Source organism: Vespula vulgaris, chromosome 2 (assembly GCF_905475345.1).
Source record: "Vespula vulgaris chromosome 2, iyVesVulg1.1, whole genome shotgun sequence".
In the NCBI taxonomy this organism is placed as follows: Eukaryota; Metazoa; Arthropoda; class Insecta; order Hymenoptera; family Vespidae; genus Vespula; species Vespula vulgaris.
Genome location: NC_066587.1, coordinates 11,378,516 through 11,406,281, shown reverse-complemented (window position 1 = coordinate 11,406,281; position 27,766 = coordinate 11,378,516). Strand labels below are relative to the sequence as shown.

At 40.3% G+C, this 27,766-nt stretch overlaps 1 protein-coding gene across 7 annotated transcripts in view; it reads left to right on the top strand.

The window, feature by feature from the left end:
- LOC127073054 (nucleolar protein 4-like) overlaps nt 1–27,766 on the top strand; it is a 57,480-nt gene that overhangs the window by 4,156 nt on the left and 25,558 nt on the right. Inside the window, exons 1-2 of one of the 7 annotated variants that reach the window (XM_051014065.1) lie at nt 1,876–2,342; nt 14,436–14,512. The exons of 4 other annotated variants lie outside the window; for them this stretch is intronic. In XM_051014065.1, the coding sequence (XP_050870022.1) occupies nt 2,255–2,342; nt 14,436–14,512 (165 nt within the window). In that variant the 5' untranslated portion in view covers nt 1,876–2,254. Of the gene's footprint in view, nt 1–1,875; nt 2,343–14,435; nt 14,513–16,573; nt 16,879–27,766 lie in introns of those variants that run through there. 2 more of the 7 variants (XM_051014070.1, XM_051014067.1) reach the window with 2 other exon arrangements.

Sequence of the window (27,766 nt, the reverse complement as noted above, 5' to 3'; positions counted from 1 at the left end):
CCTCGTGCTATCTTTCTTCTCATTCTCCTTCTCTTTCTATTGCACGCGAAACGCGCTTTTTTGAGAGGTCGAAAGGACCGATCTCGAAAAGTTAAATTTTACTGATCGGACCGATCGATTTTTTTCCTTGTTTATTCGAATATATCTGTTTAAGAAAAATGGAACAACAATTACGCGGAAATATCGAACAAATCGTCATCGCCGTTATCTCAACCGATTTTTTCTCCTTGATCGTCGTAGAAGTCAGAGATTAGAATTAGATATATCATCGTGCAGACGTAATCCCATCGACGACGGATCGCGTTGCTCTTTCGATCGACTTCGATCGAACACGTGTTATGTGAGAAAAAGAGAACGACTATCTATAATTTCCTTTCTCTCTTTTCCTCTCTTTCTTTCTCTCTTTCTCTCTCTGTCTCTCTCACTCGTTTACTCTCTCTCTCTCTCTCTCTCTCTCTATCTCGCTATATCGAAACACGAAGCTTTCCGAGGCTGCTTCTAATTAACGCGCGGTTATAATCGACGCGTTTGACGGCCAAGATCGCGACTCTTATTACGTGCATTGTACCATACACAGAATACGCACACATTTATATTTCGTATCTACGTAGTACGATTGGTTGAGATCGCAATTTAAAGAACGATTCGACTTTTCGATCACGACTGATGAAAAAGACGAGAATAAATATAATAAAAGCGATAGAAAAATACGTCCGAATCTTTTGGCTGGTATAGAGTCGCTGGTGATTATCGAAGCGTTTATTTATCCGGAGAGTATCAATTACTCACCGTTCCGTGTTGCTGAATAAAAAGAGAATAGAAAAGAAAACAAAACGGAAAAACAAAAAAAAACGTAAACAAAATCATAAAACAAAATCGAAAAAAAAGAAAGTTTCGTCTACTACAGTCTCTCTCTCTTTTCTCTTATTCTTTTCTCTTCTCTTTCTCGCGTCTATGTCCTTCCTTCTTTCTTCGATTGCCGTCAAAGTCAAGTCCGGAAGTTTAGTAGTAGCACCGTTCGGCACGTGTTCAACTTCGGGCCGCTTGCCACGGCTGGGGCGAGTACGCTCGATTTCACGTATACGATTTCGTTTGGGGGCTTGAGAAAAGAAAGAAAGAAAGAAAGAGAGAGAAAGAAAAAAAGAGAGAGAGAGAGAGAACGTCCCCTGTTTCCCTTTCTTCTCTAAAGCCGATGAATTTTTCGGTCCATTTAACAGCGCCGAACCTGAGTCGCATGGCATACAAAATAGGTGCGTTTAAAAAAAAAAAAGAAAAAAAAGGGGGGAAAAAAGAGATAAAAACGACGCGTTCGTGGGAGTAGGGAGTAAAAGAGGGATGGAAACGAGAGGAGGGGGGTTGAAAAAATATAAACACACGCGGACCGGCTGATTGGAAGTATTAAAGTCGCACGCGAATCGAAAAGATCGATCCGATCGGAATCGAGTCGCGAAAGTCGAGTTTAGAGTTGAGGTAGGTTCGGGACGCGCACGTTCCTTCTCTCTCTTTCTCTTTCTCTCTCTCCCTCTCTCTTTCTTTTTCTCTCGTTCTCTCTCACCCTTTTTCCATCGCTCTCCCTCTTCGAGCATGTCTCTTTTTCTCTTCATCTTCCCCCACTATCTTCCAACCTTTCTCTCTCTCTCTCTCTCTTCTTCTCTTTCTCTATCTGTCTCTCTTTCATCCTCTTCCTTTCGGTCCATTATCTCTCTTCGTCGCGCGCCCGCGCATTCCTCTCTCGCTCTTTTGCGTTCCAACAGGTTATATTTTTCCACCGGCAGCGGAATCTTTCTTTCTCTTTCTATCCTCTTTTCCTTTCTCTAACTCTCTCTCTCTCTCTCTCTCTCTCTCTCTCTCTCTCTCTCTCTCTCTCTCTCTTTCTGATTCATTCTTTCTTTATTTTACTCATTCGTTCTCTTTCTTACTTCCTCTACCGTCGAATCATTCACGATCCATCTTCGATCCTTCTTCCGTGTATCGTATCTCTCTCTCTCTCTTTTCTTTCTCTCTGTCTTTCTTTCGAGATCGCCCACGTTCTTCGTACTCGTTTACGTTTCTATTCATTTCTCTTCTTGACTTAGTCGCGTACGCGTCGTCGTCGCTCTGAATTTAACACTTTTTTATTCTCTCTGTTTTTCTCTTTCTCTCTCTATCTCTATCTCTGTCTGCTTTTCTCGGTAGCTCGTCTTCATCTAATCAATATTCTTCTTGAAGAAAAAAAGACAAAGGTTTTGATTCGGATTCAATGAAAAGATAAAGCATGCGCAAAGGATATACTTATCGATGCGAACGTAATAACGCGTTAAATGGTTTTCACGCGTCACCAGTTTTCGAGTTAAAAAAACTTGGTAAATATTTTCAATGGCGATTTTAACGCTATCGACGTTAATCGTGCTCGTTCTACCAAGTTGTAGCAACTATCGCGACTAGTCGAAGGTTTATCCGGCGGATCTTCGAAGGTCGAATCGTTTTACTTTTCCTTTTCACTCGATAAAAGCTGAGAAACGATTGTGATTTCTCGTGACGAAAAAGATATTAAAAATGATTTCTATAGCTAACGCCATGAAACAAAACGAGTTTTATATATATATATATATATATATATATATATATATGTTTTATATTTTATAGATATATGTATGTATATATGTTTTATGTTATATATATGTATATGTGTGTGTTATACGTATGTGTGTAGATATATGTTTTATGTCTTATATATATATATTGATATTATAATACTCAAATATAGAAAATCCTACTTTCGTTTAAAAAAGATCAACTGGTACGGAAGATTGGAAAAAATGAGAGGATCCGAGAGAAAAAATATTAAGACGTTGAAAGCGTTCCCGTTGCGAGTACACCACGAATCCCTTCCCTTCCCTTCCCCTCCCTGTCCTTCCCACCCCTTCATCTTCTCTCCTTTTTTTAATCAGTATAAGTGCACCTTACGTACGTATCTAATCCGACTTAATTTCTTTCTCCGGATCCACGGTTATCGAATGAAACGTGGTCTAATAACGTATTAATCGCATTATAATTAACTTCGTTAAGCACGTATCGATTAATCGAATTATCGGTCGATGAAAGAAACGACACGTTACGTGTTATATTTCGAAATCGAAGAACCTCCATCGTTTATATGTATGATGAGAGGAGTGTGGGGAGGGCAGGTAAAAAATTAAAAAAAAAAAAAAGAAAAAATAGATGTTCCCGAGCGGACATTGAAGTTCGAAGCGCCGAAGCGTGGACGGCGAAAAGAGGGGAAAGAGAGAGAGAGAGAGAGAGAGAGAGAGAGAGAGAGAGAGAGAGAGAGAGAGAGGAAAAAGAAAGAAAAAATATATATCGTTTCGTACCTTAGGTGTATTCGAGAAAGTCGTCTCTCTCGTCTCGCTCAAACGACGAAGAAGGGGACACGAGGATAACGAATAAGTATGAGAAGAAGAAAAAGATGATGATGATGATGATGCGGTCGATGCTTTCAGAAGCGCACGAGAATCCGGATCGCTAATGAGGCGTGCGATTCTCTCGTTAAAGGATTAAATTACGGTACGCGGGAAGTCTCTCGTCGTCGGTTTGGCGGCTGCCACGACGAGAGCCGACTGCTCATTTTAACGGTAATCTTTGCCGATTTTCTATGGTTTCGCGCCGGGATTCTCGCGAGAAGCAAGAAATGCATTCGTGACCTCTCTCTCTCTCTCTCTCTTTCTCTCTCTTTCCTTCTCTTTCCCTTTTCTTCCCTTTAAAAAATATGAAGAAACAAAATCTGAAAATTTTCTCTTTTAATTTCGAAGGAAAGTTAGCTAGCTAGCTGATCTCGATTTTTTCTTTTTTCATTTCTTTTTCTTTATTCTATGCGTTTTTGCTTGATGTCGATTAAAAGGAAAAATGGAAAAGAAAGAAAAACAAAAAAAGAGAAAAACAGAAAAAAGAAAGAGCGAATCATTTGCCATTCTGGGATTATCGCAGAACACAGGATAACTTTCTCTCTTCGCTTCATACGCGTTGACGTAGGGGAGGATACAAAAAAGAGGGGGTGCGCAAAAGACGACGCCACGTTGTACAGGGGATAAGAGTGAGATACAACGAAGGGTGCGAGCCACCCCCCCATATTCCCACCGAAGTAAGGGCCAGTATGGATTTCCCATAAGATCAGGTATAGTCGTGCCTGGAACCGACAATATAAGGGTGCAACGGCGAGCTCGTCCGCTTGTAGCAAACGAGAAACCTGGAGAAAAAGAGAAAGAGAGAAAAAGAGTCAGTGAATGTGTGAGAGAAAAAGAGAGAAAGATAGAAAGAGAAATAAACAGGAATGGGAAAAGTAAGTGAGAGAGAGAGAGAGAGAAAGAGAGATGCAGGAAACGTAAAAAGGAAGGGAGATAGAAAGAGAGAGAGAGAGAGAGATGCAGGAAACGTAAAAAGGAAGGGAGATGAAGAGAGAAAGAGAAATAGGAAAAAGAAGAGAGATAGAAACAGCCCTTCTCTTCTCTTTCTCTCATTCCCTTTGGAGCCACCCCAGTACTCTCGTCTCACCCCATTTCGAGGCTGCTTTTCCCTGTCGGCCGTCGAGTACAGCGCGTTCCAAATACGTCCGTCCAAACATTTCCTGTCTTTCCAGGCATCCTTCAAATGACTACTACACTTGTGTACATACGTATCTGTAGATATAGCGTGTGTTATATCTATATGTCCATATGCACACATACGCACGTAAACACACATATGTGTATACAGTACATATATCAAGGGCAGGGAGTCCTTTAGGGAACGCGTGTTGTTTACACGTACGCATGACGTATCTATCTCTTGTCTCTGGCTTTCTTTTCGTCATTCGACGAAAGCTAATCTTGGAAATTTTCGGAACTTCTCCGATATCTGATCGATCATCTTTATACTTTATCCGTCATTCACCTTCGAATGATTATATCGAAGAAAGATATGCACGGATATTTTATCTCGAGTATTATTCATCCTCAAACAAATAAGAATCATTCTAGTCATTCAGAATTCTCGTTTCGTTCGTCTCGTAAAAACTTCTATCGATAATTCTCGGCAAATGATTTCCTATGATCGATATCTTTCGATCTGATTTAAACGATCTCTCATCGTTCCTTTCGCATACTTCGATATTACTCTCTTTCTTCCTCCCTACCTCCCTCCCTCCCACCCTCTCTCTCTTTCTCCGTCTTTCTTTTCGTCTTTTATGAAATTAGCGAGATGAGTCGACCATTCGGAACGAACGATATTGCTTATCGACGTTGCCCTCTCGTTTGTCGAATGCTATCCTGTCGTGCAACAAGCATGGAGAGAAAGAGAAAGAGAAAGAGAAAGAGAAAGAGAAAGAGAAAAAGAAAAAGAGCATAGGCAGGGAGTATACACGTACGCCCAACTATACGAACGCTGCGACTTCGTATATAGGTGGTAGGCGTGAGTTGATAGCGAGGTGATGTTTGTTGCTAGCTGTCGGCTGATTCAGAGAGCCATCCGTGTCAAGGTACACCGCCATCGACGCCGTCGTCGTTCCTCGTCGTCATTGTCGCGTTGCAATACGTTGTGTCGTTTCATACATACATACATACATACATACATATATATATATATATATATATATATATATATAGACACACACACACATATATCTACACACTCAAATTGAATCTCTTGCGTTCTTTCTCAACGATCACATATTACGTATCACACACACATATATATGTACACGTGTACGATACATACCATACAAAAGTGCGGATAACTCGACCAAAGACCATCGTGCGAACGAGAGATGACCGGAGAAGTGGGAAAAGGGGGGCAAGAGATAGAAGAATGAGTGTGCGTGAAAGAGAAACAGGGAGGGAGGAAACGGGGAACCGAGATCCGATGGACTCGAGCTAGTTTTTTCTCTCTTTTTTCTTTTTTTTTTTTTTTATTTTTCACAGAGTCCGTCGTCCAATTTGTTTGCGCTCTATACCCGTGGATAGGGTGTATCGTTGATTTTTCGGAGTTTTTATTGTCGACCATACTCGCCACGGCTACCCGCGCGAAATGTTTCCTCCGACACGGATTTTAAGCGTTCTAAAGCGACGAGAACTACCGCGTGGATATTCGAATCTCAATATATACGATACGAATTCATTGTATTTAGTAGGATATTTCATTTTCGTTGATAGTAATAATTGCGAAAAGAATTTTGCATCCTTTTTATATCTTCGCATTTAATTATTTTCTTTTATCGCTAAAGAAAAATCGAAATTCGATTTTACGGAACGTTTACGTCTTTCCTTTAAATTTCGTTCAATCGTTTTTTATCGAAGAAAAACACGGTAAATTTATGATAGTTATCAAAACGGGATACGCGTTCTCTTTTTAACGTAAAGCTGTCGGTCGTAGAAGTTTGTGTGTACCGCTTTGTTTGAGTCATCGCCCGTACGAAGGTCGGAGACAGGAAAGGTTCTAACCTGACCTGCCTTATTCGCGTTTCGACTTGCAACGGTCGATGAAATGCCTACCTGGTGACGCGATTGTTTGTAATTCTTTAAAGCGAGTCTAGTTAAAGTATGGAACGAATCCGACGATCGAGATCTGCCTGAAAAAGTTTACCTACTTTCCCCTTTTCCTTTCTTTCTTATTTCTTTTTTTATTCATTTATTTCCTTTTATTTTTTATTTTCCTTTTCTTTTTTTCCCCCTCTCATTTGGCCAAACTTGGATCAATTTGTCTTCTGACCCATTTCACGAAGTCGAAGATGGATTAAATAAGAGCGAAATCAAATCGATATCTTTCCTTTTGATTTATGATCGATCGAGGAATACAGATGTTGCAATACGAAAAGGGATAAAATCAGCTATAATTCAATTACGTATATGGAGTCAAAATGAAAGAAAGAGAAAAAGAGAGAGATATAGAAGAGATAGGGATAGAGAGAGAAAGAGAGAGAGAGAGACGGAGTCTAATTCTTCCTTTTCTCCCTTTCTATTTTACCTACTCAACGTTCGAGCTGTCAGTTAAGAAGACTGGCAAATCAGGTGAATCGTTAAATTTTTATAAGAGCTTTGCGCGCTACTTCGAATTAGTCACCAAGTCAATTAGTTCTATGGAGAAAGAGGGATGGAGTTATATATATATATATATATACATACATATATATATATAGAAAGAGAAAGAGAGAGAGAGATAGAGAGGGAGAAATTCGATTACGTATCCCAGACATTTGCGATCCTGAACCTAGGACAAGGAAAAGAGCTTTTGGACGCGTCTTCTCCGCATTGAAAGTTAATAACGGATAATCGACGTGAACTGGCTTCTAAGGCGAAGGGCTAAGATGTAATACGAACGGAAGGGAGTACTAAGGGATTGGTCGAAGGAAACTCTAACCAAAGATAGAATATATCTCTTCCTTCCGTGGGGTCGCGATTAAATTCGTTTTCCGAAAATATCCAAATATTCTCCGTTCTCCTTCGAAATCGTCAATTACACCGAGAAGATTCTGGATTCGTTCGAGGATCCGAGGTCGGACGTGGTGCACTCTCGTTGATAATTATACTCTGGTCGGATCATCTTCATTATTCATGTGCGTAGATAACGCGATCGTGCAACGAGAATCGTTCTCTCTTGCCTTTCGACTTTGGAACGCACTCGATGAAGACGGAGATATTAGAAAATAGAGAGAAAGAGAATCTTCAAGTTATCCATGTAACTACCTAAAGAGGATAAATTATCCGTTTACGTCTCATTTACACACGCGACTAACGTTACTCTTTCACCGAATTTGATATAATAATAGTAATGAGAACGCCAACGAGAGAGAGAGAGAGAGAGAGAAAGAGAGATTTCTCAACGTCGACATCCTTGGTGAATATAACGGTGAACACGGTGGAAGAAAATCATGTTTTCGAAAACAAACGAATCCATCTCGTCTTCTAGATTTTAACCAGTTTACGAGATTAAGGGAAACGGATTATTTCGTTGAGGTGTGCCATATTTCTAGCTCTTTCTCTGCACTCTTCCCGGGACGACGACGAGAACAATAACAATACTCGCTCGGAATAGAGCCAGGAAGAACGAGAGAGAGAGAGAGAGACAGAGGGAAATAGAAAGAAAGAAAGAAAGAAAGAGAGAAAGAGGGACAGAGAGAAAGAGAGAAAGAGAGAAAGAGAAAGAAGAGTAGGACGGAATAGTAGTAGTAGATGCGCTTAAATAATTGGATGGCAGCTTTTTAAAAGCCGTAATCTAGTTTTCATACAGGCGTTGCTTTAATGGATCACAATCTATCGGATCGTCGGTTTTTCCCTGCCGTTGGGAAGCTTTGCATTTAGTTATCCCAGTGTTACCCTCTCCTCGTTTCGCCGCACGCAACCCTTTATCCGAACTTTGCCTTCTGTCTCGTGTTAATGTCCGAAAAAAAAGAATAACAAAAAGAAAAAACAAAAAAGAAAAGAAACAGAAAAAAAAGAGGGAGAAAGAAAATCATTTAATGAGAAACGCAGGGTAATCCAATACCGATATCGGTCTGCTAGGTATGAAGTCGATAGTCGTTTCACGTAAGCACGGCTCTAATTAAAAAATATCGGCAAACGAGGTCAATATTCTGCTTTCGAAAAAATTGTTCGATTTTTTTTCTTTTTGTTTTTTCTTTTTTCGTTTCTATTTTTCCTTTTCTTTTTCTTTTTTTTTTTTTTTCGTTATCTTTTTTCTTTTTTTTTTTTTATTCTTTAATTTCGCGTACATGTTTCTTTTACTTTCGAGAGCTAAGAATTCCGTGATACCTTTAGTGTTCTTCTTCGCTTTCGTCAGAATGAACTTCGCGTTTGGAAAGTATAAAAATGAATGGCAGAGGTGCGCCGTTAATAGCGGGGAAGTGCGTGGTGTTGTGTGTTAGGTGCTTTTATAAGTATATACCCATGTGTACAGCCCTGTATGCTCTCACATATAACTGTCCGATTTTGAACAAGGCGGCACACACGGGGGATTGGCGGTGGCAGGCTACATTGGGGGTTGCGGTGTCAATAATACATCGCACCGTTCCTCCTATATACCTACGTATGTAGGTGACTTTCGAATAGTAATGGCTTCGATTCGCGTTCGAGTACAAACAAGAGACGTTATAACGTACATATGTAATCAAGTACGAATTTTATTTCTTTTTTTTTCCTCGACAATCGATACGATCCAAACGAACGTATACAGATTGTTTTTCTCAACAGATTAGCAACGCTAAATACAAGAGAAAAAAATTTGAAATATCGGAAAGAGGATTTCGACGAAAAAAGAAAACGGAAAAAGAAAAAAAAACAGAAAAAAGATTATGAAGCATATAAAATAATAGTAATCTGATTCGATAAATTTGAATGTTTTCGTGGGCGGTAGCTAGCCATCGCGAATGATCTCTTCCTCGTGACTACTTCACCACTGGAGTTTACGCTGGATCCCATCGCAGCACACGCGTTCTATCGAGGCGTGCCCGATGCACACGTAAATGTGTATTCGTGCGTTCCACGAGCGCACACGACCCTATCGGACACGAATGCAACGGGAGGGGGTAGAGAGAGAGAGAGAGAGAGAGAGAGAGAAAGAGAGATAGATAGAGATAGAGAGGGAAAGGGTGAGAAAGAGAGAGGCTGGGAGGTAGGAAGGGAAGAAGAGTGGGAGGGGGGAAGAGGCGCAGGGATGCCTCGTGTGATATACGTCTGGCCTGTAGGTGGCGGTCGAGTGGAACTGTGTGGTAGACGGGTGGGTGGAAGTGTAGGCGGGCGGACGATAGTTTATTCAGCGGATTATTGACGGGTGGTGTGTTCGGGTCCTACATGCCGTACGGCATACACTCAAAATAGCTCCCGGTCAACCCCTGCCGCTGGCATTTGAAATATCGACCCTTTCAAAATTTATTCGCGAAACTCGATACGCGGAGATGCATCTCTCTCTCTCTCTCTCTCTCTCACACACACACTCTTTTTCTTTCTCTTTTTTTTTTGTGCGAATATCGTAATCGTTACTCTTCCTTCCGTTGTTTTTTCTCCCTTATGTTGATTCTTCCTGATATTTTCTTCTCTTTTTTTCTTTTTCTCTTACTCTCTTTCTCTGTCTCTCGGTCTTTCTTCTTTTTATCATCACCGACGTTCCGTTGCATGGATTCTTGCTACTGCACGCGAGTAGTTGGTTATTGAAGACGATAGGAGAGAAAGAGACAAAGAGTGTGTGAAAGGAGAGAACGTCTCGTTTTGAAGGAATCCAACGAACTGCAGATAAGGGATGTAAAAATACAGCGACCCAGATTACACTATCGAACTGATTATTCTGAGGACGGGTGCGCTGTTTCTCCTCCGTAGATTCAGAACGGATTCCGTTTCCTTTGCAAATTTTCGGACGTTCCTTACATACATATCAAGTTTTTCTAACGTTTCTATTTTCAATAATGATTTACTTTGAGCTATGTCGTTTCTAATTTAAAACTACTTCCTTTATATATTTCTCTCTTCAATAATGGACACGTTTTTAAAATCATCTATGCAAACGATGAAAGCTAGAAAGAAGAGGAGAAAAAGAAAAGAGAAAGAGAAAGAGAAGAAATTCAAATAATATCTATTTACGAACTAACGATAGTACTTCTTTTTTTCTTTTTTCTTTTTTTTTTTATTCATCCGAATAAAAAGAAGCCGAGATAGAACGGAATCGACACTGTCCACTCTCGCAGATATATATTCACTTCTCTCCTCTCTCTCTCTCTCTCTCTCTCTGTTTCTCTCTATCACATACACACAATCGAAAGGCACGTTACGCGTGTATTCGTGTATTCGCGTGATATCTCGCATTATCAAGGTGAGCCAACCACCGTTGCCTGGCTGGGCCGGGAAAGAAAGAAAGAAAAAAAAAAAGATCGCTGGTTTTTTTTCATCCGGTCTCGTCCATGTGTCCGAGTATGTGGCCACCATACGCATTACCGAGAGAAGGTTTACTCACACTTGTACGAAGCGAGAATACGCGCGCACGATCTCTCTCTCTCTCTCTCTCTCTCTCTCTCTCTCTCTCGTTCGCTCGCTCGCGAGAGGAAAAGAGAGAAAGATAGAGAGAGAGAAAGAGAGAGAGAATACGGTTGCGCGAAGCCGAGTTGATAGAGACGGCCGTGTGGGTCCGTGTAATTGCCGGCAGCGAGGCGCGGTGCTACCGACCACTTCCTGTTCGCGTATCCGCTCCTGCAAACACCTTCCTTTTACTTCAAGTGCACATCCGAACGTACGTGCTCGCGAACGCAGGATAAATTAGAAAAAGAATAGACTTCAACCATTTTACCTATCCTGTTCCAATTTTGCAAGGAAAAGGGGACGATACAAAGTAAGTTCGCATTTCAAACGACGAAGGAAGATCGATAGATCGTTACGTTTTTGAACATTTCTCAAATCCAGTCTCGTATCAACGTAAAATCTTCTTATAAAATACTATAGTTTCTTTCATGATTTTTCGTAAGAACTGACATGGTATCTTATTCTCAAAGGAATTCTGAAAAGAAGAAGAAGAACAAAGAATCTTTACTTGCGAAATTCCTTAATGATTAGTCGTATCGTTATGGCCGATTCGAAATCGCGTACCGGTTGATTTATCGGAAGAGAGCGTCGAACTCTATACCTCCGGGCTGATGACATTAAACTGCTATACTTCTCAGACGTTATCGTCCTCACGTTATCAAAGGAGCCGAGTCGAATGTCGATATGTCCTAGGAACGAGATCGCTTTGATGAAAATCCAATAAAAATGAAAATCGAATGAAAAGAACGTAATGTCTCACCGGGCGAACGTTCAAATAACAGATTTATGGCATTTTATAATTACTTTATTTTCAATATTTAACACACACATATATATATATAATTGTATATATCTATAATATTAAAAAATATTACAAATAAATTATATTACTTTAATTATATATATATATAAAGTATATAAAATATATATATTAATATAAAGTAATTGGTATAAATTGGCATAAACGTTTTCTCAAGCATTAATTATGTTAATAATTTATTTACGATACATACATATATACATATATGTATATATCATAAACCAATTTCTACGATCGTGTTAATATACTACGACGTATTAATTATAAAGAGGATATGAAAAATGAATAAGAAACATTACAAATCGAAGAAGAAACAGTTCAATTATCGGATTATTTAAAATGAACGTTCAATCGAGAACTGTCAAGAGAGAAATGTTTTGAAGTAGTGAAGTATGACGTTCGTCGAAGGTCTCACCGCGAAAGATTAAAAGTGTCGGAGCTTACGTTTGGGATTATCCACGTGTTACTCTCGCGCGCGCGAGCGAAATAATATGCGCGCGCACGCGTCGGTGTCGTGTATGCGTGTGCATGCGTGCGCGACGCTTGCGCAGTCTCTTTGTGTTGAGTAACGGAGGAAGTAGAGTACGACTAGCGTAGAGACGAGATTTCGAGCGAATCGATGCCTAATAGCCGAGTCGCTGTAATTAATGCAACAAGTTGATACCTAACACTTATCTCTTTCAGTACGTTGGCGTAACGTTAATGCAATAAACCGCGAAAACTTCGTTCGGCGATTTTTTCTTCTTTTTTCTTTTCTCTTCTTTCTTTTTTTTTTGTTCTTTTCTTTTCTTTCTCTCTTCTTTTTTTTTTAAATTAAACAATGCAGTCAATAGTCATTTCGTTGTTTTTTCTTTCGGATAATATGTACTGTATACTGTAATAATATATTTTATAATACTTTTATATATATGGAGTATAATATACATTATATATACAATATATTTATTTATATATATTATATATATATATATATATTGTATGTACTATATACTGTATACTTTATATAGATTATATAAATATTATATATATTATGTGTGCATATGTGGGTATAAAGAGAAAGATTTGGGGTGGATTGCTTGATTGTACTTTTCTATATCTATATATTAACCAATTAGTTTCTTAGATTAATTGTTTATGTATATAGTTACATAATAGATATATATATATACATATGTAACTATGCAGTATATATACATATACTATTATATATCCAAAATTTTATTTTATTTAATTAATCGAAATAAGTTATCAAATTTCGTGCTCATAACGACTCGTTATATTCACGTTTTATCGAACAAGTTCGTTTTAAAGGAAAACACATTAATCGATCTTAACGCGTTATTTACGACAAAATGTTTTCCGAAGACACTCTTTGGTAAATCTAAGTTTGTTGAGTAGAGCAAGGAGATTCGTTGCGACTTAGCTCGAGTGCACTTTTGTAGAACCGTAAAAAAAAATTGTTACGAAAGAAACGACAAAACCCTCTAAAACTCATTCTTCCTTTTCGAGCCTAAACGGATAAGGAATTAGAGAATCGTAATAGACGTCGAGCGATATTTCTGCCAATTCTTAGGTGTTTCCGGAGGGATAGGATTAAAGACTGCTTCGAGAATGAGAGAAGGATGCTGGAATGGAGAAAAGGAGAGAGAGGGATACGCCGATCTGCTGGCTAGTTTTAGCTCGCAAATGGGACTTCCTTCGAACTTTCTGGCAGTCGAGTGGCTGCTAGGCGTCTTTCGCACATGCGGATGCACCTGCATCTGCGGCCAAAAGGAGAATGAGTCGAGCAGTATAGAGAAAAAGAGAGAGAGAGAAAGAGAGAGAGAGAGAGTTAGAGAGTTAGAGAGAGAGATAGAGATAGAAGGAAATCTTAGGGAAAGGCAAAGACTGACTGAAGAAAAGAATGGGTGGTTGGGTGGGGGTGGACTATCATATAATTACCGTTAATTGAATTCTCGGTGGGCTTCTGTCCAAGCTACCATTTGGTTTAGGATGCCAAACTACTAGCTATACTTTAAGACTACTACTCTCTCGATTATATTTTTCCTCGTGTGTCCTCGGACTAATTCTTTATTTGTATTAATCGAATAATTTATTCGTAAAGTTTGTAAAAATAAAAGAAAAGAGAAAGATACTTTAAAACGGGATAAGATTCCCGTTTTAAGAGGTTGTACCGTCGAAAATGGCAAAGTGATTCTCGTCGACGAGATAGAAAAGTCGCGTCGTCGGTCGATAACTTAAATTCTCGGATACACCTGACGACCTTTCGTGCTTCCCTTTTACTCCGTTACCTTCTTACTGGAATCTCTACGTGGATCTCACCGTTACCAAGCTTGACCGGCCCGAGGTCGACTTCGAGATCTTGGTCGTTAGCAACATCGATCCGATCTCTCTGTACCGTTCACGGTTACTCCTTTTTTCTAAAATTTTGAAAAGAGAAAAAAGAAAAGTAAAAGTAAAAGTAAAAGTCTCAAATATCTCATCTAAACTAATTTATTTTGTATATTTTCATATACATACACACACATATATACGTATAAGATCAATCGACTTATATCTATATTTCTATTATCTTAATTAAATTATATTTATTTTTCTGCTTTCAGGTAAGGACACAACCACAGTGTGCGATCTTTTCTTCTTACAATTAATTGTTAACCGAAAAAAAAGAAGAATCCTTCAGGTATTTGAAATATATGTGTGTATATATATATATATATACACACATGCTAACAAGTTTTCTATCAATTAGAAATGTTTCTTTGTCAAGCAATATTTCGAGATTTTCATCAAAAGAAATAATTTAATCACTCGCTGCACGTTTTAACAACCGAATGCCATTTTTCTTTTTCTTTTTCTTTTCCTTTTTTTTTTTCGTTCAATTATTCTCGAAAACGAGATGGACGATAAGTCCTTTCGTCGATCCAATCGCGGCTTCTTTTGCATTTCGATTACGTTCTCTCGCGACGTCCGACTCGGCTCGACGTTGATGCATACCGAAGCGCGAGAGGCGCGGCGCATCGGAGTCCGCTAATTGAAATCTACGACTTTGAACTTCGCCGTGCTCGCGAGCTAACAGAGTGAGAGAGAAAGAGAGAGAGATAGAGATAGAGATAGAACGAGAGATACTGCTATAGTAGAAGTAGAGTATAGAGATAGAGGACAAAGAAATATTGCGTTAATGATCGTACAGGCGCGACAATGATCGACTATTTGTCGACTATACAATTTTTAATCACTCATTAACCTTGTCTCGTTTTTTCGATTTACAAACTATATTAACGTAAAGAATCCCGTTTTTACTGTGACTCTTCCCCTTTCTCTCTCACCCTTTCTCTCTCTCTCTCTCTCTCTCTCTCCACATTATTTCAGGGAATTCTATTCATTTATGAGGCAGTTTTAGAGCGGAATTTTCGCGATAAAATTCGTGCGAAAAGCTTTCCATAATTTGAACGAGCTCTCTCTTGCATCATCCAACGCATTGATCGTAGAGAGTTCATCCAGAAAGAACTTTCCAATAAAAAGAATATTCTCGATGAATTCATCAGCGAGTGAATGATCTACGTTTCGTTAAAAAAGGAAATCATCTTTACAGGGAAGATATATTTCAATGATCTTGATCTGGTAAATGAAAAGTTGTTTCTTTTATCTGTTGATAAATAAGGATCGTTTCAAGATAAAACAATGATTATCAAATCGGTTTTCATGAGAATTGTCAATCGATCTTTTTGATAAAAAAATATATATTTCTCTCTCTCTCTTTCTCTCTCTCTCTCTTTTTACTCGTTATACCTGTCTGGTAGATATTTACTAAGTGGGAAACCCGGAAGATTTGAGAAACGATGAAGTTGGATTTTTCAACGGAAGCCGAGCATAGCACGGGCCTTGATGGCATTCCACGGTTAGAGATCGATACATAGAGCGAGGCCCGAAGCCAAACCGTATGCCGGTACCGTACGAGCGCGAGGCAATGATCGCACACACATACGCGCAGACGTATGCATACACGTACGTACGTGTGAGCATAAACGCTCGCATGCGAACGTAACGCTTGGACGATGTAAAAACTCGAAGAGAGAGACAGAGAGAGAGAAAGAGAGACAGAGAGAGAGGGGGAGAGAGAAAGAGAGAGAGAGAGAGAGAGAGAGAGAGAGAGAGACTCGTATTCATGTGTACATACATACACTCATACGTGTCAGAGAATACTATACACGGTACATGGCGCGAGCCATACTCGACGAGTTATCATCGACTCGCGCGTGTTGGAACAGATAATAGATGCGCGTGCGTATCTAGCGAGTTTAAAAAGTATGCACGGCGACTCTCGGAAGTACATATGATCTTTTACATCGTGTATTGCTCGAAACAAAAATATTGCCTTGAATATTTGCAACAATTTTTATTTTTATTTATTTATTTTTTTTTTTGAAAGATATTTTAGTCGACGAATTTACATTCTAAGTGATTCGTATTCATTTATCAGCCATTTTTAGAGCGATGCTTCAGAATTTATTTTTAATTTCAATTGCAGTTCCTCTTTTTTGTTTATTTTCTTTTTTTTTTTTTTTGCTTTTTTCTCTCCTTTCGTTTTTTTTTTCGCGATCAATACATTTGTTTGATTATCGTGTTTCATTGGTGTTTTTTTTTTTCTTTCTTTTTTTTTTTTCAAGATACCAATAACATGCTTGTTAAACGAGAGATCGTTAAATTTCATTATTATTATTTTTCATTCATAAGACGAACGATCGAGCTATCATTACTTTTATCGAACGAGATATCGTTTTTGAAACAACTCGAATTTTGTTAAGTATAATAATTCGTTCGATTTCATTAACAAGAGATATATACTCGTACTTTTTACACTCACTGTACGTCTCCTTCCTTTCTTCGTACATGTGTGCGTATATCCATGTATGCGAACACCGCAAAAACGAATCGCCGTAGTAAGACACGGAGAGAAGCGAAGGCAAGATCTACGCGTTGGAAAACGCTTCGAAGTGTGGCAGAATTGCGCGGATGCACGTAGCAGATAGGTGCGCCGAAGTTTGTGTAAGAATGCTTTCAACGTATACTTATATACATATCTGTATATGTGTACATGTGTGTGCGTATGTGTGTGTATACATTTTTGTATACGTGTGTATATTTTTCTGTGTGTATGTGCGTACTCGCGTAGGTGAGCTCGTATACAGGCGATCGCCAAAACTGCAAACTACTGAGAAACGCGAAGCACCGCCAGTAACACGCCCACTCCCTTTAAAGATGCCAAGACTTCTTCTGACAATGAGTCTCCGTCGCGCTGGTTCTCATCCGAGAGCTTTCGACGAAATTCAACATTTGTACGAATTAGAATTGGGAATCAAATTACGAAGAGAAGTTAGACTCCAACGAACTAGGTAGCTCTGTCGATCTAATTTCATTTCTTTTGTATTTTTAGAAGGAAGAAAAAGGAAATAGAAGATCCTGGAAAGAAATCGACGAGCGAATGATTTCTCGTAGATATCGGTTTATCAGAATAGTTTCTTCGTCTCTTATAAACTTCTGTAATTTAATCTTTCTTCTAACACCAAATTTAAATAATGTGAAACTTATAATACATATATATATATACCTTTCACATTATATCAATATATATATATATATATATATATATATATATATACATATGTATGTATGTATATATATATACAATGTATATAATTGTATTGTATATTAAATATAAATTTTTAATATAAATTAAAAATGAACTTTTTAACGCTAACTTGAAATAACACTTAAAAAAAAAAAAATATGACTCGGGTGAAAATTACATGACGTTAGAAAGAATTAAATTTCTATCGAATTTTTTCTTTAGAAAAGAAAGGAAAAGGAAGGAAAAGAAAAAGAAAATAATCCGACAAGGCGTGCGTATGTGGTTGGTCGTCGTGTTTTTTTTTTTTCAGGATCGATGTGGAAAAAGCTCTCTCTCTCTCTCTTTCTCTCTTTTTTTTCTCTTTCTCCTCTTCGCTTCTTATGAAAATTGTTGTTGATTCGAATAAGCGAGATCGCGAGAAAAGCTTTGTTGTCGTCGTCGTCGTCGTCGTCGTCGTCGTCATCGTCGTCGTCGTCGTTGTTATCGTTGTCGTGGTCGTCTCGGATACTCACGCTCCAAGAGCCGGGGGCTATTTTCATGATGGGGGCTAGGGCGTGATATCGGAAAGGGAGCAACCCTTGTAACTACTACTGTACTGAAGTACATACTTCATATACGGTTAATCGCCTTGATAATTTATGGGGCTCGAGGACGCGGAAGTATCGCCTTGTTGTAAGGGGCGGGTCGTGCGATCTGTAACGACTTCCATAAAGCTCTACTTCGTAAAGTGAAAAATAGTCCCTTCCCGTATATCCTATCTAAGACACGGCGAACACAGAGAATTTACATTGGAACGATCGTCCGGTTATTTTATTCATGCGTTTCATGCGATCTTAAATAATCCGTTTCCAGTTAGAGACAACTAGGTTGGATCGTATCGCCATTTGTTATACTTATTCTATATATTGTCATTATATATGTTGAAACTGTGTACCTAATGTTCCTTGCACGTTATTAGCAATAAAACGATAGACACACTCGATTTATTTTAAGATATAGCTGAGATCGACATAGATCAAAGAATCTTTTTTACGGGAAGTCGATTTCAGACGTTTTTAGGATCTCTCTCTTTTCTTTTTTCTTTTCTCTTTTCTTTTTCCTTTTTTTTTTTTAGACGTGACCGAGGGTGTCCCGTACGACTTTTGCACGTGGGTTCCCAAGGGAGCAGTCCCAGCCGTTCGCCCATCTAATTTTATCTTACTTTGTTTGAGTACAACGCACCTTTCGACACGCAGTGCTTTTTCCTCGTCTCTTTCATCTCCACCTCTTCGTCACTCTTTCTCTCTCCACCACCTCCGCAGCCGGCATCTAACCTCGCGCTTCGTTTTACGGTACGCGTCTTGAGAGAGAGAGAGAAAGAGAGAGAGAGAGAGAGGGAGAGAAAGAGAGAAGGAGTCGAGAAGCATTGGATCCTCGCCAAATCGGGCGATAGAGCTCGATCGTTAAATCGAGCCGCGAATTAGGCAAATTTCCTGCTTATGTCGTGTTCTGTGTACTTGACTCGGTTTAAAGATTGAAATTGTCGATAACTCAACCTTCCACTCTCTCTTACTTCTCGCATTTTAAGATCCTTCTGAGAAAATGATTTTATTATGTTTACAAAGCGAATTAAGTCATTATATTAATTAAGGACGTAAATATTATAGTACCTTAAAGATGATATTTCTCTCGCGTTTATCTCTGATGTAAGATATATATATATATATATATTATATTATATATATTATATATAAATTTATATATAATATATAATTATATATAAATATATAAAATATATATATTTATACATTTATATATATTTATATATTATATTCTCAGGATCGAGATGATCGAACAAGATCTCTCGGACTGTGTCGTGAAAAGATCGGTCGGGCGAGGAACGGTCAAGAGGAAGTCGCCGTGTACTTCATAAAATATCTCATCCGACCTGCTTTCTCTGCTCTCTCTCTCTCTCTCTCTCTCTCTCTCTCTCTCTCTCTTTCTTTCTTTCTTTCTCTCTCCCTCTCTCTCTATCTATCTATCTATCTATCTATCTATTTATCTATCTTTCTCGCTCCTTTTCTCAACGGCAGCAGCATCTTCGTGACTCGTCTTCCGTTAGAAAAAATCCCACCTGACCCACTACCCTCGTGACTCGGTTTTCTACCCTCACGAGTTTCGACGCGCCACTGCGTCGGCGACTGCGAACGTTGCGCGAAATAAAAAGGAATAAAATAAAAAGAGAGAAAGAGAAAGAAAGAGAGAGAGAGAGAGAGAGAGAGAAAGAGAGAGAAAGAAAAAGAGAAAAAGAGAAAAAGAGAAACGAGAAGAGGGAGAAAGGAAGAAAGGACAACGAGGAGAAGAAAGAGCAACGTAGCTTAGCGGTGGGAGACACTACGAGAGAGAGAGAAAGAGAGAGAGACAGAGTGAGACAGAAAGAGAGAGAGAGAGAGAGAGAGAGAGAGAATATATGAGAGGAAGAGCACAGTGGTAGAGTGGGAGAGAGAGGGAAGGAGTGGCAGGCGCACGCGGAGCGTTTAACGAGTTCACGGCACGAACGCGACGCCGGAATAAAATGAGCAGGCTAATCGATACCGGTTCATTGAGTTTTCGCCGCTGAACGTACGTCCGTTGGATGGTACTCACCCTCTTCCCTTCCCCCTCCGCTACCCTCTCGTGTCCCACTTCCCCTCTCTTTCGGTAACCTTTCACAGTTTCTTTCTCTTCCTTTAGTCTTCGATCGTTTCTCTCTCTCTCTCTCTCTCTCTAACACACACATAACACAGATTCATGCATGTGTGTATGTGTATATATATATATATATATGTAATATCTTTTTCCCTTTCTCTTTTCACCCTTGCGTTTGTTCGCGCCTTTGTCACTATTCCTATATACAACCCTTCCTTGTCGTGCAAATACCCGTTAGTACGAGCTAGCGAGAGAAAGAGAGAGATAGAGATAGATATGTAGAAAGAAAGAGAGAGAGAGAGAAAGAAGAGAGAGAATAAGTGGGAGAGAGAGATAATGCATACGGTGGGGAACAGGTCACGTGGGTTATCGTTTGCCGGACCGTGGCGCGAGAGCGTGTGCGCGTCAGTCGCTACGGCGACTTCGACGAGGCGCGCGCGCCGCCGTTTAAATTTAAACTGCGCGCACACCGCGTGCGCTCTCCTACCGTCTCTCTGTTTCCTCTCTTTCGGTGGTTACGAATCGTACGCTGTGGTCTAACGGCGCCAACTCTGAATCCTACGATGTCGTCCTGTGGGCGCGCGTGCGCTCTAATTCTCATTCTTCTCGATCATTTCTTTCTGTTATTCCTTCGCACGATTCCATCTCTCGACGGAACGCTTCTTTTTCCTTGTTGTTTTTCTTTTCTTTTTTGCTTTTTTTTCTTCTTCTTCTTCTTATTTTTTTCTATCGTTTCTTTTTCGTCTCTGTTTTTGTTTCTCTCACCGTCTATCCTTTTCTTTTTCCTTCCGACTCTTCCCTTCACCTCGTACGATTAATTAATTCCAACGTAACGTCGTAGAAACGTGAACACGTTCGATTATAATTTAAGACACAGTTCTGAATAATTCATTCACGAACGAGGCTCTCGACGCTTCGAGAAATCGTTTCGAGACGTCGTAAATATCATTCGATGTTGTCATTCGATGCGGGTCGGAGATCAGCATTTGATTTCTCGAGAAAAAGGAATTTCTTTTTTCTTCGTTCTCTTAGTTTCGAAGAATCTGATTCGAAAACGTTGTCTGTTTGAGAACCTCGATATAGTTTCTTCATCGAGTATTTAGCTCTGTTAATAAGTATGTATAAGAGCTAATCGTGCTAATTCTTTGCAGATGTCCAGGTGGGGTTTTAAAAAGGTCGCTCGTACGAACGAATGATTAACTCCTCGCCGTACTTGAAGTTAATTTAACGCGTGAAGAAACTTCGACGTTGTACGGTCGTAGCCGGTCGTATATAAGAATAACAAAAATAAATATTATTGATACGATTGAAAAGAGAAAAGACGAGAGAATAAGGATAGAAAAACGAAAATAAAGATGGACAGAGATTATGAATATAACGATAGGATAACGGAACGAAGAGACTAGCGAGACTGGTGGAAGTATGTAACAGTGTGTAACAAGAAGGCGAAAAGAACGTCGACGGATCGTCGAGCAAAAACGTCCCAGACGCTGACGTTCCTAAACCAGTAAAAGTTTAAGCCTCTGTCGTAACTGCCAAGTCGTTGTGCTTCCGCTACTCCGATCGTTACGCTACGATCTTACCGTTTCTATATATACGACGTATACATTATATATATATACATATGTGTGTATATGTGTGGATATATATCTCCGAGAACATCAAAACGATGAAAGGAAGTACGGTGGACCATCGAAGAAATCCTCGAGAAATCCCCAATTTAAAATGTTGCCTTGTCTCCACTCGTACTTCTCATCAATGAGTAGAATAGAATAGAATAGAATAGAATAGGATAGGATAAAAAAAAAAACAAAACGAAACGAAACAAAAAATAAGGTGAAACGTAAAACAAGGCGGTCGTTAAAGTCTTACGACGAACGACTTGTTTCGTCGTGAGAAAGGAGTGCAAGAGAGAGAAAGAGAAAGAGAAAGAGAGAGAGAGAGAGAAAGAGAAAGAAAAAGAGAGAAAAAAAAAGAAAAGAAAAGGACAGCATTCGTCGAAAGCAATTTGGCGCCCGCATGGGCAAACCTATTAGCCGCTTGATTGGTGTTCCAAAGATCCACGCTCTGTGAGTGTGTGCGAGCAAGGCAGAAAGAGGAGCAGCTCTTAGCGACTACCGGCTGCGGCTGTGAGGCATAGAATCTTCATCACGGTGCCTGTTACGAATAAGCTCTTAATTCCTTGTAGGGTTCTTGACTCCCACTTCCATCGTCTCTCTCTCTCTCTCTCTCTCTTTCTTTCTGTCTCTTTCTCTTTCTCTCTACCTCCGATCTTCAACTCGACTCTCAGTTTAGTCCCTCCCGCCATAGCCTTTTCCCCGTTCAGCCCCCACGTATCCTCCCCCTATCCACCCGCTCGACGACAACCGTTCTACCTTCCGCCGCCACTTTCTTGGCTTCTCTCTTGCTTTGTCCCTCCTCTTTCTCTTTCTCTCTCTCTCTCTCTCTCTCTCTGTCTCCTCCTTTGCTCTTATATAAAAGCCGACGTGGGCTGTATGCCCGTACGGATGCTCCTAGCGATGACTTGGAACGTACAACGAGTACGAACAAGAGTATCTCGAATTTACGAATGAAACCTCTCGTTCTGACAAATTTCTTAGAGTATAAAGTTAATCGAACTAACTCGAATCTCAACAAGTTAAGATATTTCTTTTCTTTTTTCTCTTTCTTTTCCTTTCGTTCCTTTTGCTCGTCCTTTTCTTTCGTTTCGCTAATCTAATCGATGATTAACTTTTTACGATTTCATAGAACGAAAGATGGCGAGACGAATGTTGCGTTCGATTGATAAGTGAAGAAAATAATAAGGATGTTCGTAGCTATCGCTGTATTCGCAAGCCGTGTCGTCTCTTTACGAAGGCGAGTAAGTAAAGCGAAGCGGAGGAGCGTGTATCGACCTCGGCCCCCGTAGGTGTGGGTTCGGCCCCAGAGTGCTGCGGTCGGTCGGTCGCTCGCTAGCTAGCTAGCTTGCTTGCTTGCTTGCTTGCTCGGCTTGGCAGCCTGGCGACTGTGAGTTTCCTCTCTCGCCACTCTCCGGCCCCGGCCTCAGCCCCAGCTCCAGCCCCGGCCCCGGCCCTCCGTGGTGCTTCTCTCGGGCCGAGCCCTCGAAAAAATCCCCGATGTGAGGGGGAAAGAGAGAGACAGAGAGAGAGAGAGAGAGAGAGAGAGAGAAAAAGAGAGGGAAAAGAGGAAGTGTAGTCGAAGAAGCTGTAGAAGAAGGAGGAGGGAGGAAGCAACGGGAGACGGGGGTGGAGGGAGGTGGAGAAGGAAAAGGAGGATGAAGGGAAGAGGTTGCAGGGTGGAGAAGAGTTTTGTGGAGGTGGGGAACGGGGAAGCGGGAGAAAAAGGGGGAAAGCGAAGTTACACAGCGTCTCCCACCGTCGTCGTTTCTCTTCTACTTCTTCTTCTTCTCTTCTTCTTCTTCTTCTTCTTCTTCTTCTCTTCTTCTTCTCTTCTTCTTCTCTTCTTCTTCCACTACTACTACGACTACTACTACTACTACTATTACTACTCCTTCAGAGCTTCTCCACCTTCCTTTTTTTTTTCACTACCACCATCAGTAACACAGCAGCGGGCGGCTCACGCTGCTGCTTCTCGTACTTCTCTTCTTTCTTTCTTTCTCTCTCTCTCTCTCTCTTTCTCTTTCTCTTTCCTTTTCTTCCCGTCCCAACACACCAGTCGTATTCCATTTAGCAGGGGCGCCGTTGGAACCGACGAACCATCATAGAATACCTTATAGCAAGCGAGAGTGGAGGAGGCTGGCAGTGATGCTGGAGAAATAAAAAGGATCCTCTTCTCCTCGCGGCATGCCAAAATAAAACAGCTCCTCTTCTCCCTACCATTTGGTCCCTCTCTCTCTCTCTCTCTCATTTTCTCTTTCATTCCCTCGCTCACTCAGCCGCCCTATCTTCTTTCTCTTTCGCTCTTTACTATATAGTGAGATACATATATGGAGGAAATGGTCAGGTCGCGGTGGAGAAACTGCGAGGGAGAAAGAGACGGGCTCTTTATTGGGCTCTGAGAAAGTAAACCCCCTCGAGGGCAATTAGCGAAATACAAAACGGAGGAGGTAGCTTTTCTTCTGGTTCATAAACTGACTACTTGAAAGCAGATCGAACGACTATCCAGAACTAGATGGATGCTTGTGCGTGCTCCTCTTGAAAACGATCGATCATGTATTTTTTTGAGAATAATTTAATCTTCTCTCTAGTCTGAATCCTCGATCGAATAAAGTTCGATTCACACGTTTCAGTTTAGTTCTTCGTTCCGTCATTTCAGTCACAGTTCATTCATTTATATTCATATTTATCAGTTCAATATACTATCAGTCGGATTATACAGTTACTACTCTATGGACATCGAGAGTGCAAAAGGTGGGAGAGGTGGGAGAGAGGGAGATGGGCGGAGCAATCGAAAATCTCTTTTGTCTATCAACAAAAGACGTGTTATCAGAATTCTGTCAGTCATTTCGAAAAAACATCGTGGACGACGATTTTAGACGATATCGAACACAGAGAAAATATGACTGATCGATGATCGAATGGAGACCGAACGGAAATGTATAAACTTGTACGTACATTTAAAATTACATAAAACAATGTTAAAATCATTTCGATCGGACAGTCAAAAAGAAAACAAAATTATACGAGAATAAATCGAAACGTGTGAATCGAGCATAAAAGATAAAAACAGAATAAAATACCGGTTGTCTCTTCTAACTGGTATTATTCGATCGTAGAAGACCGTTCGAAGTTAACCGCAACGAGCTTATCGATGATTTATGACGATTGTTATAGCAGCAAAGACACCAGTCATTATCGATATCGACAAAAAGATACCGTCGAGTTTCTTTGAACATACGATGCTCTGCCACTTTGCCTTTTAATTCATTTGCTCCATTTAAAATAACGCAGTAGGATTCGTCAATCGTGTATACGACTTTTCGCGTCGTTGTCGTCGTCGTCGTCGTCGTCGTCGTCGTCGTCGTCGTCGTCGTCGTCGTCTCGACGGATTTCGGAAAGAGTTCGGCGCCAGCAAGGACGAAGTCTCGCGAGATATCCTCTCTCCCTTTCCTCTTATCCACCCATCTTGCTTTATCCTCTTCAATATCTCTCGCCTCCTCTTCCCATCTCGAAGTTGCTTTTTCGTCGACACGTTGCGGCGTCTTCGCTGTACGCCGATTTGCCATTCGGTCGATCCGTTTCTCCTCTCCTCTTCTCCTCTTTTCTCTTCTCATCTGTTCTCTCATCTCTACTCTTCTCTTCTCTTCTCTTCTCTTCTCTTCTTTTATCCTTCTCTCGTTCGTTTGTGCCTTCCTTTAGCGAGGCATTACCCACACGTGGCGCCCGTTAGAGAAACGTGTGTTCGTTCCCACTTACGGCCGACGATGTTCCCCGATTCGTTCCGCCCCTTCGTTCCTTTACCCGACGACCCTACGACTCTTCAGCGTCCAAAACCGTCTCTTCCTTCCTTCTCTCTCTCTCTCTCTCTCTCTCTTTCTGTCTCTTTCTGTCTTTATCTCTCTCTTTCTTTCTTTCTCTCTCTTTTACTTTTTCTTTCTTTCTCTACACTCTGCCGTAAGAGCTTCTTCGATCTTATTACGACCTACGGACGGATGCCTCTACTAAATCATTCGATTATCGACCCATCGAAATCTCTTTCCAACAAGACTTATCCTATATTCTTACCTTCCAACGCACAGTTATATATATATATATATATATATATATATATATATATTTGTTGTATATATGAATATTGTTATATATATTTGTTATATATATATATTTTTTTTCTTCGACAAAAAAAAGTACATTTTCTAAGAACAATTAGGCAAAATCATTAATTAACAAATTACTTACATAAATATTAACAAAATTATACATTAATTGAAATAAATATGATAACCATACCTCTATACGTCTACATATTTTTATAAAGTTCACGATTAATTTTCTATCGACCAAAAGATAATACTTTTCGAGTGAGTGTTATACCTTCGGCGCCAATGCACTCTTCCGTCCCTCTCGTAACGTGGTACCCCCATCGAAGCTCAACGCACTTGTCCCACTCCCCGTCGGGACGGTACGCGTGTCTTCCATTTCTTCCTTCTCTTCCTCCTCCACCTCCTCCATCTCCTCCACCTCCTTCACCTCCTTTTCCTCCTTCTCCTTCTCCTTCTCCTCTTCACCCTTTCTCTTACTCCTTCCTTCTCACACGAGGAGTCTCGATGAGAGTCGAGCTCTCCTTCTAGTCGTGGCGTGTACACGCGTCATCGCTAAGTATAATATTCTCCTGGCGGTTCTCTCGGTGAACCTATACCTCTTTCTCTCTTTCTCGTTGGATCGTTATCATCCTTCTCTTTCTCTCTCTCTCTCTCTCTCTTTCTCTTTCTATCTCTATCTCAATGTCTTTCAGAAAAGAGATAGGCTTTAAGTTGCCATCTCCAAAGGCTTATTTCTTCTAAACACGTTTAGAAAGCAACCTTAAGAGTACTGATATCTTACTATCTTATGAATGTCTCCTTTGAAATGGAAAATTAGGTAAATTTGGGTTATTCCGAAGCAAATTCGAGGACGATCTGTCTATCAAGCTTTTCAAGGTTTCGACCTGGAAAGAAACTGAAACGGGTATCACTCCCTCTCTCTTTCTCTCCCCCCCCCCTCTCTCTCTCTCTCTCTCGAATCTTCTTCGAAACGCAAGGGCAATGCTTACGCACGCGCATACGTTGTCGCTCCCCTTCGTGGAGGTTCTCCGTTTGCTGTCCTCGATGCACGCACTCTGTTTTGTTCTTTTTCTCTCTTTCGACGAGAAAAGTTTCTCTCTCTCTCTCTCTCTCTCCGTCTTTCTCTTTCTCTTTCTCTTTCTCTTTCTCTCTGTCTCTCTCTCTCTCTCTCTCTCTCTCTTTCTCTTTCTCGTTGCTCTTTGAACGTATAATACCGGAGCGTGGAGCGCACATGTGCTCTACGCTCGGAGAATAATGGATGTATTACACGGGCGAGGATTCAGAGAAACACGGACACGGTGCCGTCGCGACACGTACGGCCTGCGGGACGAACGCGGGACGAGAACGGATGGACGGGCAGACGAATGGGAGACTGTTACACCCAATTGTCCCTCGTTGCGCAGGGGTCAAGTAAGGTAGCCAACCGCGACAACGGTTGGAACACACGGTGAACCATCCTCCTTGTCTTCTTCGCCATCTTTCTTTATTTCTTTATTTCTTTATTTCTGTCTCTCTCTCTCTCTCTCTCTGTTTTTCTTTATTCCTTCTTGCCCAGTATTAATCTATAACCCTTTCTTGTCCCTTATTTAGTTTTCATCTCAATTATCCTTGCGAATTGATTTCGTTTAAAATTTCTTTCTTCCTCTCTCTCTCTCTCTCTCTTTCTCTTCTTTATCATTTCATGTTTTACTAAAAGAAAGAGAGAGAGAGAGAGAGAAGAAAAAGGAATACCATATAGATGCATCCTTGCTTTGCACATGAATTGAATGTAAAGAATACGGATCCTTTCAACTTCGTATAGGTTGAAGGTCTACCTAGGTTGAAGCTCGCCTATTTCTATTTTTCGTTCTCACGTATATAACCCGACTAGCTAGACGAGAAGCTAACCGAAACGAGTTTGTCAACCGGTCAGAGCC